At 53.4% G+C, this 17,184-nt stretch overlaps 2 protein-coding genes across 2 annotated transcripts in view; one reads left to right on the top strand and one right to left on the bottom strand.

Annotated features, from left to right (window-relative positions):
* MAP4K1 (mitogen-activated protein kinase kinase kinase kinase 1) overlaps positions 1–12,716 on the bottom strand; it is a 16,883-nt gene extending 4,167 nt beyond the window's left edge. The window contains 25 exon segments of the mRNA XM_008573948.1: positions 170–344; positions 897–1,000; positions 1,205–1,263; positions 1,356–1,464; positions 2,390–2,450; positions 2,548–2,624; positions 3,670–3,754; positions 4,108–4,190; positions 4,267–4,429; positions 4,845–4,887; positions 5,664–5,708; positions 5,792–5,835; positions 5,913–5,971; positions 6,470–6,548; positions 6,796–6,912; positions 7,486–7,567; positions 7,678–7,740; positions 8,073–8,204; positions 8,739–8,861; positions 9,449–9,516; positions 9,637–9,692; positions 11,184–11,248; positions 12,048–12,138; positions 12,258–12,315; positions 12,485–12,716. Of these exon segments, the coding sequence (XP_008572170.1) occupies positions 170–344; positions 897–1,000; positions 1,205–1,263; positions 1,356–1,464; positions 2,390–2,450; positions 2,548–2,624; positions 3,670–3,754; positions 4,108–4,190; positions 4,267–4,429; positions 4,845–4,887; positions 5,664–5,708; positions 5,792–5,835; positions 5,913–5,971; positions 6,470–6,548; positions 6,796–6,912; positions 7,486–7,567; positions 7,678–7,740; positions 8,073–8,204; positions 8,739–8,861; positions 9,449–9,516; positions 9,637–9,692; positions 11,184–11,248; positions 12,048–12,138; positions 12,258–12,315; positions 12,485–12,583 (2,140 nt within the window). The 5' untranslated portion in view covers positions 12,584–12,716.
* Positions 12,717–13,745: 1,029 nt separating this feature from the next.
* Positions 13,746–17,184, top strand: part of EIF3K (eukaryotic translation initiation factor 3, subunit K) — a 10,232-nt gene continuing 6,793 nt past the window's right edge. The window contains exons 1-3 of the mRNA XM_008573947.1: positions 13,746–13,981; positions 15,037–15,135; positions 16,290–16,410. Coding sequence (XP_008572169.1) covers positions 13,818–13,981; positions 15,037–15,135; positions 16,290–16,410 — 384 coding nt within the window. The 5' untranslated portion in view covers positions 13,746–13,817. The remainder of the gene's footprint in view (positions 13,982–15,036; positions 15,136–16,289; positions 16,411–17,184) is intronic.

Genomic DNA, 17,184 nt, shown 5'->3' with positions numbered 1-17,184 from the left:
CAATGAAATAAGCCCTGCCATTCCCCCCATCCACCGCCCTGCCGGTTCCACCCTCTCTCAGTATTGCCTCAGGCTAAGCACCGCCCAGCCACCTGGACCCACCCCTCCAGGGCTAATAAGCCCCACCCCTCCCAGCAGCCCCGCCCCCGCGAGCCTCTACCCCACTCACCGGTGCTCATCTCGCCCAGCCAGCAGGACAGCGCGCCGAAGCGCACGGTGTGGAAGAGCACCGAGCTCGCCGGCCGCCCGGGGCTCACGCCGATGCACACGGCGGGCAGCTCAGAACCTGGCCCGGTCAGCAGCGCGAACACTGGCAGAGGCGTTGGTAGTGGGAACAGCACCTGCTGTGGGCCGCACAGGGAGGGGCGGGGCTCAGTGAAGGCTCAGGGCGGGGCCTGGGAGGGGCGTGGCCTTGGAGCAGGCCTGGACCCCGAAGCATTTCCTAGGCTCTCAGTCTTGAGAGGTGCCATCTACATATTTCAGAAGTTCAGGCCTCAGAGGGCTTAGGTTACACCTTCTTTGAAACAGCCGTGTCGCCTCAGAGTGAGTGCGGCTTTCGTTTGGGGGCGTGCCACCTTGGTGATAAAGGGAGGGACCCCATGCAGCGAAACCTCCTTAGAGACTCAACGGGACAGGTCCTAACCTGGGGGGCGGGGCATAGGGCATGAGGAGCACTGAGGCCCCGTTGTGAGGGGCGGAGCTTAAAGCTCAGGAAGGTCTCCGAAGGGCGAGCCTCCAACTCAGATCTCAGGTGGGCGGGGCCCTTGGAGGACTGGGGCGGGGCCTCAGTGGAGGCGGGGCTTCTCGGAGCTCTCAACAGAAGCGCAGAGGGTGGAAGACCCTAGCCACCTCTCATTCCCCAGAGTTTCCAGCACTCCCTACCCCAGGTCCCTTACCCGGATGAGCAGGAACTTATTCATGGGCTGGTACCACTGAAGCAGGACCACGGACGTCTCCAATGCGCCACACAGAAACGGGCCGCCGGAGTCTCCACCCTCGGCTGCGGGGATGAGCAAGGATGGGTTAGTATCAATCCTCTCTTTCCTCCTTCCCCATCCCCACAAGACCCAGACTACCACGCATCTTTCCCGGGGCTCTGGACACGCTGCCTTAACTCTGCAACCTTCTGGGGTAGGTGCAGACCAAGCCCCGCCCCTGGTCCAGGCCCAGGCCCATTTCCTCTACACACCCATGGGATTCTCACCCACACAACAAGCCCGGCAGCCTTTGGTGTCCTGGATCTTGGTGGAGACCATGTTCTTCCTGAAGAAAGGGTAGGTGTGAATGGGTGGTGGGATGGCAGTAGGGGGAGGGGAGATTATAGGGGTTTGTTGGGTACCACTAGGGGCTGGTACCTTCCCAATAGCCGGTGGGGGCTAATGTGAGCGATGGGGCTTCCTGCTCTGGTCTCTTTCCGTTCCAGCAGGCCCAGGATGCTATGAGAATACAGGTGGGGTGTCTTTCCTGCAGTGTGTGTGTATGTGGGGGGAAGTAGGCAGTTATAGGACCCCAGATACCAACTCCTTTCCCCCCATTCCTTTATCTGAAACTCCCAAGCCTGCAAGTCTCAAGTACCTCCATTCATTCATTTCTCACTCAAGATATTTATTTTATTTTATTATTATTATTATTGTTATTTTAGAATTCCCCAGGCATCTCACTCAACATACTTTAAAGGCCCACTGTAGTCCATGCACTGTGCTTGGCTCTGGTGAACAGTGGTAAGCAAAATAAATATGTTCCCTACCCCCATGGTGCTTATAGCCACATAGAAAAACTACAGACACTTCAGTCAGATGAAGTTACACATATTACAAAGTTTAAAAAGAAACATATCTAGGGCTGGTAGGTTATCTCAATTGGTTAGGGCATGGTGTTATAACACCAAGGCCAAGGGTTCAGGTCCCCAAACCGGCCAGCTGCCAAAAAAATTTTTTAAAAGAAACATATCCAGAAATCCATCTGTAGTTTTTTTATTGGCTGTTTCCCCCAAAGTTAGGAATCCTGTTATGCAAAACGTTGATAAAATAATGACAGATTTTTAAATCTATAACTTGCTCACTCTATCTTAGTAAAGTGTGGAATAAGTTCTAATTGTCATCTGAACATCAAAGCTATTTAAGGACTAATATATTGCAGTAATTATCTCAAAACTGACTTGAGAGGTGGGGATTATTGTGAGCCCCATTTTACAGATGGAGTCACTTAGGCTCAGGGAAGATAAGTCCCTTGTCCTAAGTCCCACAATGAAAAAAGTAGCTGGGATTTGAACCTAGGGCTCAAATGGGAGAGCCTAAATTTTTTTCAGCTATACCCAGGCAAGTTACTTAACCAATTTCCTGACCCTTGACCCCTTAACTTAGACCCCCACCCCTCCCGACAGCCAGACCTGAGAGAGACATGAGGACGTTGTTGATGGAGTACACCCAGGTAGTCCGGCTAGGAAAGAGCTGCAGAGAATGGGGGAGAGGTCTCCTGTAACACCCAGCCGCCCCCAGCTCCTGCCCCTGCCCTTGCCCTTGCTCCACCCTAGGCACTGTCCCTCACCATCTCCAGCGTGGCCTCCTGATCATTCCGGTTCAAGATGAAAATGCCTTCCTCTGCCCCCAGGAGCAGGTACTGGTCTGGGGGGACAGATGATGAGAACACTGGAACCCACCTCATCCTGGGGGACTTCCCAGATCCCCACCTGTCTCACCCCAAACACTGGCACTCCGGCCCCAAGCTCTGACCCTCTCTTCTCTTATTCTCACCCCGACATTCCCAGCCTATTTCCCCAAATCTAAACTCAAACCCTGACCAGTCCCTTAAGTCAGCCTCATTCTCCCCTACCTCTGACTTCCCACATTCTGGTGGTTCTTCCCGGGCACTCCGGCCCCAAGCTCTGACCCTCTCTTCTCTTATTCTCACCCCGACATTCCCAGCCTGTTTCCCCAAATCTAAACTCAAACCCTGACCAGTCCCTTAAGTCAGCCTCATTCTCCCCTACCTCTGACTTCCCACATTCTGGTGGTTCTTCCCGCTCTGACCCACAAATCCTCACCCTCTACCTCCTCAATTCTGACTCCAACCTTAGACCTGCCTCCCAAAATAGCCCTCTAAATTCCTCTCTCTTTCTCCCCAGTTCTAATCCCCAAATGCTAATCCTGTCTTAACAATGATCCTCAAACTCAGACACCCCTAAATATGACTTTTTCTGTCCAGTGTGACCCCACTGAACTCTGAGGCTGTTTCTTTAACATTGACCCTCTCACTGACCTTGTCTCTGCATCTTTGATCCCCAAACTCTGTCTTTTCTGCTGCATTCTGATCTGTAAAACTTCTGACCCCAAAACACTGATTCCAGTCTACTATTATGCTCCAGCTGACCTTCTGTCCACCCATCTTGTACCCCAAACTCTAACCTTCTGTTGTATTCTGACATCCTGGCCCCCAAACTCTACTTTTCCTAGTTTTCACTCTCCAACTCATCTTCCCTCTACCCATCTTTGATCCCCAAATCCCAACTGTAATCACAGGATCTGCCCGTTTCAGCTCGGCCACTCCCAGACCCCATTAAGACCCTCCCCCGTCCCTGCCTCTGTGCCTTCCATTCAGGCTCCTCCCCTTCCCTTCCTTTGCTCCCCCATCCCCCACCCCATGCTTTCCTTGACCCTCCTGAATGCCCACCCTTGGTGGAGGGGTGTGTCCAGGCGGCTGTGCTGTGGATCCGGAGGGGGCAGCCATTGAACAACTTTACGAGAAGGGCACATCCCTGGGCAAGCCATGGTGGGGCCAAGCAGCAGGCATAGCAAAAGGAAGCAGGGGACAGGAAGGTGCAGTGGTTAAGACTTTGGAGCAAGGGTACCAGGGTTCACATCCTGCCTCTGCCTCCTCTATGCCCATTTCCCCACCTGTGAAATGGGGGATCATATCTACCTCTATGACATCTACTTCTATCTGTGAAGGCTTATGCCATGTAAAGACATGGATCACAGTCTGGCACAGAGGAAGTGCCCGACAAATGTTACCTATTATTATTATTAGTCTTCCCAACACTGTCCCCGCTCCCACTAGGAATCCCCAGCCCCATCCAGAGGTGCAAGCATCAGCATAGCTGGCAGTCACCTTTCTCTTCATCTTTTCTTTCTTGGGGGGCAGCAGTGGGGGTTGGTCAGGCTTCCGGGAGGGTGGGTTCCAGAGTGAGGGTTCTGAGAGGGGTTGGGGAAAAATCAGCTCCCAAGGCTCCCACCCCTGCCCACCCTCCACCCCGGCCTGTCCTATTACCTGAATGGGCGGTAAGGTGAGGGCTGTCAGTGGCTGGGGGAGGCCCAAGACGGGGGGTGCGTGGGGGAGGCCCACTGGCACACCGGACCAGCACCCCTGGGCTCAGCTGCCCTTCATCCCCTGTCCCCCCAAGACCCTCATCCGATGGAGAACGGAACTTGGGCTTTGGAGACAGGGAGGGAGCATGGGGAGATACATCAGATGATGTGAGAGAGAGGGCACCCTGCACCCCAATCCCTGCCTCCACCGAACTGACAGTTAGCCATGGCTATGACCCTCCCCACAATGTCCTACCATCATTCCAGCCTTCCCTCTGACACCCCCAACACCCTGGACATCAGCACACTCCAGAAACCAAAGAGTTAATGTTGGTTGCAGCAGGGGTTCCTAAGACCAGCTACTGAGCCATGTCCATAAAGCTAAATATTTTGAATTCCACCCCAAGGTTGAGGGATGCCACATCCAGATCCCAATGCACCCATCATCCCAGACTCCCAGACTCCCAGCCCTAGAGAGCCCAGTATCCCTGCATCTAAAGACCTGGCCTCCAGCCTCCCAGCTCTGGCCCAGGGCCTTACCTTGGGGGGCAGTGGAGGAGGCGTGTCCTCTGCAGGGGTGGGGCTGAAACACAAAGATGGGGTAAGCAGGTGGGGACTGCGGAACAAGAACTGGAGGAAGATGGGGTGGGTCGGGCTGAGGGTCTGGGATTGGAGCCTGAGGTCAAGAGGGTAAGGGGGTGACTCAGTCTGGCTGGAGCTGAGGATTAAAGGACTAATAACCATGATGATAACAGTAACAGCAGCTCTTGGGTATAGAGTGCTGACAATGCATCAAATCTCTGAACCTTCACAACCACCCAGTGACACAGACAATACCAACTCCCGAGGCTCAGGTTCTCACTTTGCGCCTGGCACCACATATGAGCCTATTATATACGAGATGCATGGAATGAATGAGTGAGCCCGAGGCTGACACTGGGCCTGGGGGCTGGGGGAAGATGGGGGCCTGGGCTGACTGCTGGGGTTGAGGTTTGGGTCTGGAGCTCAGGGTCTGGCCTTTTGGAAATTTCTAGGGGCCAAGGTTCAGTCTGAGGTTGGGCGAGAAGATGAAAAAAGACAAGGGCCTGGGGTTGAGGGTTAGGGCTGAAGTTGAGGTCTGGGGGTTGCGGCAACATCTGGGAGGAGTTTGAGACTGAGGGTCCAGGGCTGAGGGTCAGGGCTGAGGATAGTGGGGAAAGATTTGATGTTGGGAGGCAGGTCAAGAGTTGTGTAAGAAGGTGGAAGGAAGGTCGAGGGTGAGGCTGGGGTCAGGGGTGGAGGTACGGTCAAGTCCAGGATTTATAGGCAGTTGGGGGCTGAGGTGAGGGCCTGTGGAGCTGGGGGCCAGGCCTCTCTTACATGTCCACGTCGTCATAGTCATCATCGGACTCTGACAGGTGCCTGCTGAAGAGTGACAGGCATGAGCCTCAGGCGGCTCCCCCACACGCCCCAGCCTCCCCCTGCCTCCCCACCTGGGGGTCCCTGACCTGGGACTGCTGCTCCTGAAGTCTGTAGGCGGCTGTAAGTGAGCCTGCAGGATAGGAAAAGGGTAAGCAGTGGCCAAGGGGAAGGGGAGGGCGGCCGGGAGCGCGGAGGAAGGCGGCTCACAGTGTCGGCTGACGGTTTGGTCTTCATTCCTCTGAGCTTCCTGAACTCCATGTGCCGCCCTGGGAGGTGGGGAAGTGGGGAGAGAACCCATAGTGAGCTGGGGGCAGGGGGTAGTGAGAAGGATTTGGGAGTGGAAAGAGTAGAATTTTGGGAGTTTGGAGTCAGGATCTTAGAGATTGGAACTGTCCCTTAGGGGGAGGAATCTTGGTTGCAAGGGTCTCCTTCGGGCTCAAGGTTTGAATCAGGGAGGTGGGGGCTCAAAATAGTTATAGAGTGTTTTTAGGATCCATTTGGGTATCAGAGGTTCTGATAGAGATTTGTGAGGTTTCTTTTGGGGTCAGGGTGGTGATGGGTGGTCTCACGGGGTCTGTTTGCAGTTCAGAGAGGTGGGGGTCTCTATGGTCATTTTACAGGTCAGGTGGTGATGAGGTTCTCTGGGGTCTCTTATGGGATCAGATGCTGATGAGGGACTCTGGCAGTCTGATAGTGGGAGAAGGGGGGTCTTTTGGATCTATTATAGGGTTAGGTGTCCCCAAACTTAGGGATTCTCTACTCACGACAGCAATCTGCATCTGGGATCCCCAGAGAACTGGACCGGTGGGTGGATCTTATCCTCCGTGGGATGGCAGGGGGTAGCTGGGCAGAGGGGCAGCCGCGTCAAGGACAGCAGACCCCAAGCAGTGCCCACCAGTCTGTGGGCCCAGCCTTGAGCCGTCCTCTCTCCCATAACCCTCTGGGCGCCCAGCCCTACCAAGCTCCCCATCCTCCCGCCTCATTTGCTGCTAAGAGAGGCAGCGGGAAGGTGCTCCCAACAGGGGCATGGCCTGAGCAAAGGCTGAGGGGACGGGGGTGTCCCAGTGTTCTCCTCAGCCAAGGCCCTCACCTCAGGGTCCTCGTCTTCAATCTCCCCAACAGGGGGTCCCTTCCCGGGATTCCTCAGTTTGTCAAGAAGATCTAGGATCAGGCCTCTATTCAGCCCAGGCTGGGACACCAGCTGATGCTGGGGGAGGGGAAGAGAGTGTCAGCAGACAGAGGGCAGGTGTGGTGGGAGAGGACTGGGATGGGGTCTGAGAACTTGTCTAAGGGAATACAGTGGAGGAAGGTGCCAATGGAGGGAGAAGGCAGGGAAATCGAGGGACTCCGAGACCTAGGGAATTCTGAGAAGCCTCAAGGCACTAGAAGGATTTAGAGTTCTTAGAGGGGGCTTGGAGAATTCCAGAGGTGTCTTAGAGGGGACCAGGATTCCCTTGGAATTCAAGAGGACTCTCAGGAACAAGTCTTCAGGCCCTTGGGAATTTGTGAGTTCTAGCAACTCAAGGGATCTTGGAAAGGGCTGAGGTATGATTTGGAGGGTCTTGGGGGAAGTCCTGGGAAATTCTGAGGGACTAGGGACTTTGAAAGAGCCACTGGGGTCTTGTGGAACTAAATTACCAATGTTCTAGGGAGTTGTGGAGTGTTCTAGGGAGTTGTGGAATGTTCTAGGGAGTCGTGGAGTGTTCTAGGGAGTCATGGAGTGTTCTAGGGAGGCCCTGGGAACTCTATAGGGTGAGAAAACTGGGGAGGGGTGGCTTACACTGAGCATCTTGGTGGCGCTGGGTCGTTTCTTGGGGCTCTTAGTAAGGGTGACTTTGACAAAGTTGTGGAAGGCAGCCGACCTGGGGAGGAAGAAGCCATGTTCTGGGGTGAGGGCACCAGAGATCTTCCCATCGGACCGTGCAGCCTGGCTCTGCCCTCGCTCTCCCTCCCTCCTGTCACCCTCTCTTACCATTTGCCCTTTTCCTTTAGCCGGGGAGGCTGGTAGCCACTCTTGGTCATGAGGAAGAGAACTCTGGAAGATATGGAGAGAACATGGGGCTCAAACCCCCTAAGGGAGCCAGACCATTAAGGTCAGCGGAGAGCAAAGAGAGGGACAGAATGAGAATGAGGCTCAGGGTGACAAGGCACGAGGACGCCACTACCAAGGGAAGCCGCTCATCCCACCACAGAGCTATGGCACATGCAGAGGGGACCCCTGAGTTGGGGTTCCTGGTGTGGAAGGCTGAAGAAAAGGTTTCCTGCACTGGGGGAACCCTTGGGGTCTCCTGTCGGGGGAGGTGGGGAAGCAGGCTGAGGGGTGGTCTTCGGAGTCAGAGCTGGGCAGGGGCTCTGGGCCCAGCCTACCTGAGAGGGTGCACATCGAAGAGTGGTGGCTGTAGCTCAGCTAGTTCGATGGCTGTGATGCCCAGGGACCAGATGTCACACAGCTCATTATATCCCCCTTTCAGGGCCACAGCTGCCACTTCTGGGGCCATCCTGGGGGCAGAGACCCTCAGAGAGCCAGGGGTGGCACAGGGAGGGGGAGGATGAGAGGGGGAGTGAAGGAGAATGCGGCGAGGGGAGATGAGGCAGAGAGAGGGCCAGATGGAGACAGAAACGTAAAGATGGAGAGAGAGACGGAAATAAAGACAGACACAGAGAGATAAACACAGAGACAGGGACAGCCTAGAAGATACAGACGGAGCGAGATAAAGAGATAGAGACAGAGAGTGAGACAGACAGACACAAAGAAACAGAGAGAGCCACAGACTGGAACGGAGGGAAAAGAGAAATAAATACGGAGCGATGGATCAAGATAGAAATCAACACAAACAGAGAAACAGGCAGAAAGGGGCACAGAGAGACAGAGATAAATGGAAAACTCAAGAGAGAACCAAAGAGAACAAAAGCATCTTCAATAGAGAAAGGCGGAGGCAGGAGAATGGAGGCAGGAAGGAGACTCCAGAGAACGGGAGTGGGAAAAGGCACTGCCCCCCACTCCATCCCAGCTGCCCACCAGGCAGCCCTCACCAGTATGGGGTCCCAATGAAAGAGAGGCGTCTGGCCAGTGTCGCCCCAATCTGGGCCGAGATACCAAAGTCAGCTAAAGGCAGAGGGAGATATATAGCAACTTATTGTACTTTAGAAATAATCCTGCTCCAGGTCAGGGGGGCTTAGAGAATTCCTAGAGTGGTGTTGAACATTTTGAGCATCTAGTCATTCTGACCTCTGGTCTCAGTAACATCTAGTGCCTTGTTTAGTATCTTGGGTCATTTTTTATTCTTTCGGATTAATAAATGCTCCTATCTCCATTTCCTGGTTCTAATCCCATTTCTTCATATTTGAATTGCACTTTTGCTATATAACAGAGTAGCCTATTGCTGGATCCTCTTTGCCCACATTAAGATCTACCCCTACAACCTTATCACAGCATATTTGAAAATCTAGTTTAAATAAATATGTTTCTAGTAAAATAGATAACTGAAATGAGATCAAGAAGGAGTAAATATAAATAGACCAATAATCTCAAGAAAAATGAAAATAGAGCTTAAATTCTCCTTTCTCAGGAATAACAAACATAGATATTTTAGAAGTATTGTGCCAGGCAGCCTTCAGATGCCCCCCATCCTACCCCCCATGCCCCAAGTGATTCTTGCCTCCTGGAATTCATGCATTTGGATGGAATTCATTCCTGTTTTTGCTGGATAGAGCTAACCTGTGTAAACACGACATACAAGGGCACCCTTCTGCCCCAGACCACCTTGATGTCTCGGTGTATCTTCTTCTGTGAGTGCAAATAGGCCAGTCCCTGGGGAGAAGGGTGGACAAGAGGGCTGTGAGTGCCTGGGGGTGGGAGCAGGGCCCTTCCCTCCTCTAGTCCCTCCCCTCCACTCCCCCCCCACCCCGCACCCCCCAGGCCTCTCTTCACCTGGAGCACTTCCCGGCAGACATAGCTGATCTGGAGCTCTGACAAGGAGCCTGTCACTGCAAAGGTCACCCCAGCTTGGCATTGGATGGGAGCCAGGAAACCTGGGCCCAGGAGTCCTGCCCCCCACCCCTACCAGCTGAGAGAATGCCACAAAGGAGGGGAAGACAGGATGGGACAAGCGGGAGTAGGAGAGAGCGGGGCAGTTGATGACAGAGAGGATGGAAGGAGGGGGTCACTCAGCAGATATTTATTGTGTGTCTACTGAGCACAAGGCACCAGGCACTGGGGATCCAGATGCAAACAAAAGAGACAGATATCCCTGCTCGCATGGAGAGAACGTTCCAGTGGAAGACAGACAGGAAACACAATAAATAAGTGAAATATATGAGTACAGTACATGAGATGCTAATAAGTGGTAGGAAGAAAAAGCAAGAAAGGACAACAGAAAATACGTGTGGGAAGGGTAATATTTTACACAAGGTGGTCAGCAAAGGCTCCTCTGAGAAGGTGACAGTTGAAGAGGTGAGAGGTCGGTCCCCCTGTGAGGGGAACGCGAACAGGGAGTGCAGGGGTTACAGGGGAAGAGGGCCTTGTGGGTTTGGAAAGCAGCAAAGTGTGGAGCCAAGTGGGGGCAGAGGAAAGTGGTAGGAAGTGAGGCAGGTGGGCTTGGTGTGAGCCATGATGAGGGGTTTGGGCTTCTCTTCCGAGGGAAATGGGAGCTGTGGGAGGGCTCTGAACAGGGGAGCAATGTGACTTTGCAAAATGAGGAAAGGCAGAGAGACAAAGAGACAGAGAAATGGGGACAGATCCACACTGAGACAAAGACAAAGAAAGAGGTGGGCAGAGACCAAATGCGGGAAGACAGACATTCAGTACTAGAAAGAGACACGGAGGGGTGGAGAGGAAACAAGAGAGAGAGACAGACAGACAGAACTGGGCAGAGACCAGGTCTGACAGACTGGCTGTGTGAGTCGCTTCCCCTCTGTGGGCCTCAGTTTCCCCCCGAGGACTTCTTAATGAAGTCCTTCCTTTTCTAACATTTTTGGTCTTGGGCTGGAGGAAGTTAGGCAGATTGCTGAAGACAGAAGTGGGCAGCAGAAACTCAGAGAGGTGATTAGAGGCCCACGCCACCCCCAACCCTCAAATTCTCCAAGAGAGTAAAAGGCAGGCCGAGGAGAAACAAATCATTCATTTGATGAAAATCTGGGCACCTACTATGAGCCAGAAAATGCAGAAATACTCAAACAGAATAGGCCTTGGCAAAAAAAAAATGCAAACATTGAGACAAAAAAAGGGAATGGGAGGTCAGGGATCCTTGCCTGCAGAGGGACTGAGGCTGGACTGATAGGTGCTGCATGGCAGGGTCCAGGACTTACTCTGTCACCACAGTATCCCCAGCATTGTCCAGGCCAGCCCCAGGCCCAGAGGAGGAGCTTGTTGTGTGAAATACGGACCAGAAAGACAGTTCCCAGGAGAAAAAACATAGACATGGGATAGGTGGATTTGAGGGGCTGGGTGTGCCTGGATCTCGTTGTCTTTTCTCTAACCTTGGTAGATGTCCTGGAGAGAACCAGCCCCACAGAATTCCATGCAGATCCAGAGCTTCTGCAACCTACAAGGGATCAAGAATAACAGCAATAATAATAATAACAATAGCAGTAATAAGTTATTATTTATAGGAGAGCCCCTGGTTCACTCTTATTCTAGCTCAATTAGAACTTCAGTGTAACAGCTGTCATCTCTATCTACCCTTGCCCACCAGAGTGAGACTGTTACATTCCCATTTTACAGATGAGGAAGTTGAAGCTCAGACAGGAAATGTGTATTCAGGGGCAACTCAACTCAAACCTAGGTCTTTGGGCTCCAAACCCAGGATACCTCTCTGTTGTCCCATGCTAACCGAGGAGATAGGGCAGAGATCTCACAGGTTGCTGAGGTTTGGAGGAGACAAAGGGGCCAGGGTGCCAGGTCTGGGGAACTGAGGCCATTATTCAGGCATCTGAGATATTAATTTGGGGGTTAGAGAATTTAGAGATTCTTATTAAAGTGCAGAGAGTGAAACTGGGAGACCCAAATGGTAGAATGATGAGAGATTAGTTTTAGGGGAGTTGATTTTAAATTTGGTTACTATGAAGGGATCAATTTGGGGGACCCTGGTCAGAAATGGGAGATCTGGATTGGGGGTTAGATTAGGTGGTGCTCTGGTCAGAAAAGTGGAACTTTGGACTGGGGATCAGGTTAGGGGTGCCCCAGTTAAAAATGGGGGTGTGGGACTGGAGGTCAGATTAGGGTGCCCTGGTCAGAAATGGAAGTTCAGGATTGGAGATCAAGTTAGGAGGTGCCTCTGTCAGAAATGGGGGTTCTGGGTTAAGGGTTAGGCTGGGTTCCAGGTCAAGTCTAAGGATCGTCACCAGAGATAACTCCCATGGTAGGCCACGATGTTAGCATGCCGGCAAGTTTTCAACATGAGGATTTCCTTCTGAAGGGTGGAGACATCATCATCTGCGAGGAGGGGCAGGAGAGAAAAGGCTGCTGCAGGAAGGGAGCTATGGGAGGCGATCCCAGTGACCCAGGAGGTGAGGGTGGGGTGTGGGGAAGGAGTTCCTGGGTCCTCTCCTCACCAGGCTCCATCTTCACCATCTTCAGTGCCACCAGGTCCCCGGACACCTTGTCTCGAGCCTTGTAAAGGGGAAGTTGGCAGTCAGTCAGGCTCCATTCGCTCGAGTCCCTCCTCAGCATCCCTGAGCCAAGGCTAAGGACTGGGGCCCTTTTGCACGCCCTTCCCTTCTTGGGCCTCCACGCAAAGGTCACTGGTTTGAGGGTGATGGAGACAGAGGGGCTTCCTCACCTTGAAGACTTCGCCATAGGTGCCGCCACCCAGCCGCTGCAGCAGGTCATAGTGGTCCCGGGGATCCCTATTAAAGATGTCGGGGTCCGCGAGGTCCATCCCTGGGGGCGGGAGCTGGGCCTGCGCCCAGGGGCCAGCAGGGCCTCAGGGCTCAAGTGCTGGCACCTCCCTCTTCCCCACAAGCCCTGCACAGCCTTGCCTCCGAGGATTGTGGCCTCCTCCCTCCCCACTCTCACTTCCTGCCCCAGCTGCAGGTCTGTGCAAACGGCTCCACCCCCTGTCCCCTGGGCTCTGAGAGCCTGTGAGGGGCAGCTTGTCTTGGGACCCAGGGGACCCCCCTCCATCCCCAAGGCCCAGGGCTGGATGTAAACGAGATGCAAATATTAATTGTAAGGGGGGGAGGGTTGCCCTAGCACCCCTCCCCCCTAGTTGAACCTCTGTTGCGTTTTTGAAGGTTTGGCCACAACGTAGAGGTGGCAGGTCTGCACAAGAATAGCTATGCAGTGTACACGCCTGTTCACCTGCAGCACATACACGCATTTATGTTACCTCCTGTGTCGTGTGCAGACGCGTAGACGTGCACATGCCTGGATATCTGGGTGTACACATGTGCATACACCCAGAGCACATACCTCCACAAACATGGCACGTGCCTGTGCATTCAAGCCCGCACTGTACAGAATCTATACACAAAACTCATGGCGGCACACATGGGATGCTTGCCCTCAGCCCCAATACTGGAGCTTAATGGAGACTGGGCGCCATCCGGCGGGGTCCAGGAGCCCCTCATCCCAGCCCCTGCAAAACAGAACACATTAACTTTGTGGGACCCTACTCCTGGGATGGAGGGTGGGGACCAAGATCCAGGACTTGAAACTAGGAAGCTCAGGATCCTGCTTCAGGAACACAGACCTAAGGCAAGTGGGGCCTCAGAAAGCTCTCTTCGGACTCGGCCACGGCCCAGAGGGCAGGCTACTAAACGCATTCCCACACACTTTTGTGGCTTGAGGCCGAGCGCAATGAGACGTGCGCGCACGCCGTCAGCTCCGTCTCCTTCTCGGAGAGTTTATACGCTCGCGCGCGCGCACGCCCCAAACCCTGAGCCTGGACACACGAGGCCCGGGAAAAGCCCAGCCCCGCCTCGTTGCCCAAGAAGGCGCCTGCACACTGGGATAGACTAAGCTTTTTTTCACGCCGTTGGTCCAGCTCGGGTGGAGCGAATGCGCACGCGCCAGTTGCGCTTGTGGGGGCGAAATCACGTGGCAGCCGGAAAGCGTGGCAGCTGCCGCAAGATCCTGCCCTTTTACCGCCAACAGGGGCTGGAGAGGCAACAATGACGTATTTCCGTTTCCACCACCTCTTCCTATTCCGGTCCTCGAAGGCTACTCGCCGGTTTTGTCTCCGGCTCCAGCCCTGGTTGTGGGAGGTGACAGTAGCCATGGCGATGTTTGAGCAGATGAGAGCGAACGTGGGCAAGTTGCTCAAGGGTATCGACAGGTCTGAGCCCGGTCGGAGGAAGCGCTCTGGCCAAGCGGGGAGGTGGAGAGGGTTTTCCGGAGACAGCAGAGGTAGTCAGGGTCCGGGACTTGCCCTGGGCTGGGGTTTTTCTCGTCGTTCTGGATGTGGGGAGGTCATCGTGGAGGAGATGTTTAAGGAAACAGCGCCGCAAAGGCCTAGAGGCAGGAGAGAATGCCTGCCGCTCAGTCTCCCCTTTAATCACCTTCAAGTCTTCCTGTCTGCCCCTCAGTTTTTCTCTCTGTTCCTCATCTCTCACTGTGTCTCTCAGTGCTCCCTTACTCTCTCCCTTCCCTGCTCCCCGTGACATTCACTCAACACATGTTCACCAAAATCTACTCTGTTGATCAGTACTAGGCAATGCTGGGAATCAGAAGTGGCCAAGACAGCCGCAGGCTATGCCTTCGTGGACTGAGTTCCCATTCTAGAAGGGAGACAAAACCGACAACAGATATTGATAGTCGGGAGTGGTCAGGGCTGTGCTGGGAGAAGTAAAAGCCAGAATGTTCACGGCTGAAATGGGAGAAACTAGGCAAGGACCTAGGCAGAGAAGATGGGACTGGGCCAAGGTGGGGATCTACGAGGGGAGGGAGTGAGAAGAAGAGATGTTCAGGAGGCCACAAATGGGCCGGCCGGTTAGCTCAGGTTAGTTCGTGGTGCTGATAACACCAGGGATCGGGGTTTGATTTCTTTACCAGCCAGCAGCCACCCAAAAAAAAAAAAAGAAAGAAAGAAAAGGAAAACTCAGGAGGCCACGTGTACAGGCTGCAGTGACTGATTGGCTGAGAGGTTGGGGAAATATCCTAGACAAGATCCAGGGCTCCAGTGGGGTTTAGAACTTAGGTGAGAGCTCCTGGATGTGGACACGTTTTATTGGAGGTTATAGAACTGACTCACAGCTTGGGTAGAGCAAGTGGCCAGTGCCAGATTTAGAGGGAAAGGAAGGAGGGAGGAGGTTACAGTGACCATTTGGCCCGATAAAGTGACTGACCTCAGTTTCTGTCTCCTCTCTGCTCACCCATTCGATTCTCATCTAGGTACAATCCTGAGAACCTGGCCACTCTGGAGCGCTATGTGGAGACACAGGCCAAGGAGAATGCCTATGATCTGGAAGCCAACCTAGCTGTCCTGAAGCTGTGAGTGTCTGTGCCACTCCCAACATGGGGAAGGGGGTAGGGTAGCTGGGGGTAGCCTGCAGGATGTGACTTCTCTTGGTGTGCAAGACTAGGAAGCCAAGGAAATTGGGGCGGAAGGGAGAGAATGGTTTTCTAAAAATTAATTACAAATTAATCCTAAATGAAGACCCACGTAGTCATCATCCATATGGCACCCTCTCTCCCCCGCACCTTGGTATCCATTCTCATGCTCTCGCGGCCTGACTTTATACTACACATGCATGCATCCTCATCAACTTGGCTCAGGTTTGCCTGCTTTGAACTTGACGCAAGTGTAATCACACAGCATGAGCTCTTCTGCATCTGGCATTTCCACTCAGCACTGGGTTTGTGAGATCCATGCATTTTTCACGTGGTTGCAGTTTGTTTGTCGTCATTGCTATATAGTGTTCGATTGTGTGACTCTGTCCTAATGATCCCTTCCCTTGTTGATATTATCAGCACCATGCTCTAACCATCTGAGCTAACTGGCCAGCTCTCCTCTTGTGTGCTTTCTTGGCATGCTACCAGCTATGTAATTTTTGTAGATTATGTACACTTGGTTTTCACATCTGTAAAATGGAGATAAAACTTGTATTTGTGGGGTGGTTTAGATTGTTATTGGTGATTGCCACTGCTTGGTGAGTTCTCACCATGTGCTAGTTTCTGTGCTACAGGCTTTATATGTATTAACTCACTTCACTGCTATATTGCCCCTGTGGGGTAGATGTGCTTGTTATTGTCCTCTTTTGCAAGGAGGCAAGGGAGGTGCAGAGAATTTAAAATAAGCAGTCTCCTGTCACTCAACAGGGAAGTTTAAACCTAGGCAGTCTGGCTCCAGAGACTTAACCATTACTCCAGACTGCTGGTTCTATGCTCATTTGTCCGTGAATCACTTTACAGCATCTACCTTATCAGGTGGTCGCAAGGATTAACTGTCCCTGGCTACAGAGCAGGAAAGTAGGCTCAGAGAGGTTAAAGGTACACAACCAGAAAGTGTTGTGGTTGAGTCTGGGGCCCTGGCATGTCCACCTCCCAAGCTCCAGACTAAAGCAGTGGGCAGTCTGCCTGGCACCTGGTGAGGCTTGGGGACCTGGAGGTGCCACTGTTGCTATTTCTCTTGTTCCCCTTCTCAGGTATCAGTTCAACCCAGCCTTCTTTCAGACCACGGTCACTGCCCAGATCCTGCTGAAGGCCCTCACCAACCTGCCCCACACTGACTTCACCCTGTGCAAGTGCATGATTGACCAGGCACATGTATCCTTCCTGCTCCTGGAGGTCGGGAGGGGGGAATTGGGAGGGGTAGGGGCGGGAGGCAAGGTAGTGGAATTCACAGGAAAGTGGTCTGTGAGTTCATCCACAAACACTGAGTGCCTGCTGTGGGCTTGGCCTGGGGCTGGTACACTGTGGTGACTGAGACAGGCCCGGGCCCTGCCCTCATGGAGCTCACAGTCCAGTGAGGAGACAAACAGATCCCTCATTAGTGACAGCCCAGAGTGGTCAGGTCTGGGGCTAGAGGGGCCAGAAGAGGAACCTGACCCTGGCAGGACAGGGAAAGCTTCCTGGAGGAGGGAATATCTGAAAGATAAGGAGTTAGATGAAGGGGTAGGTAATAGCGATCCAAGCATAGGGAATAGTAGGAAGGCCTAACGGAAAGAAAGAGGTCAGTGCTGTTTTTTATTTATTTATTTATTTTTCTCCTTTTTTTGAGACCGGCCGCACCGCGCTCAGCCAGTGAGCACTGTGAGCGCACCGGTCATCCCTATATAGGATCCAAACCCGCAGTGGGAAGCGCTGCTGCACTCCCAGCGTAGCACTCTCCCCAGTGCGCCACGGGCTCGGCCCAGTGCTGTTTTTTAAAGACAGCAGAGGAAGTTTGATGTAGGAATGCCATAGATTTCCAAGTGGAGTGTTGTTGGACTCAGACAGCACTAGGAGGGCCGGCCCAGTGGCACACTGGATAGTGCGCTGCTTGGGAAGCGCGGTGGCGCTCCCACCCGAGGGTTCGGATCCCACATACAGACCGGTTCC

Source organism: Galeopterus variegatus, unplaced genomic scaffold (assembly GCF_000696425.1).
Source record: "Galeopterus variegatus unplaced genomic scaffold, G_variegatus-3.0.2 Scaffold973, whole genome shotgun sequence".
In the NCBI taxonomy this organism is placed as follows: Eukaryota; Metazoa; Chordata; class Mammalia; order Dermoptera; family Cynocephalidae; genus Galeopterus; species Galeopterus variegatus.
The sequence above is the reverse complement of the archived record's forward strand: the minus strand, read 5'-3'. Positions and strand labels throughout refer to the sequence as shown.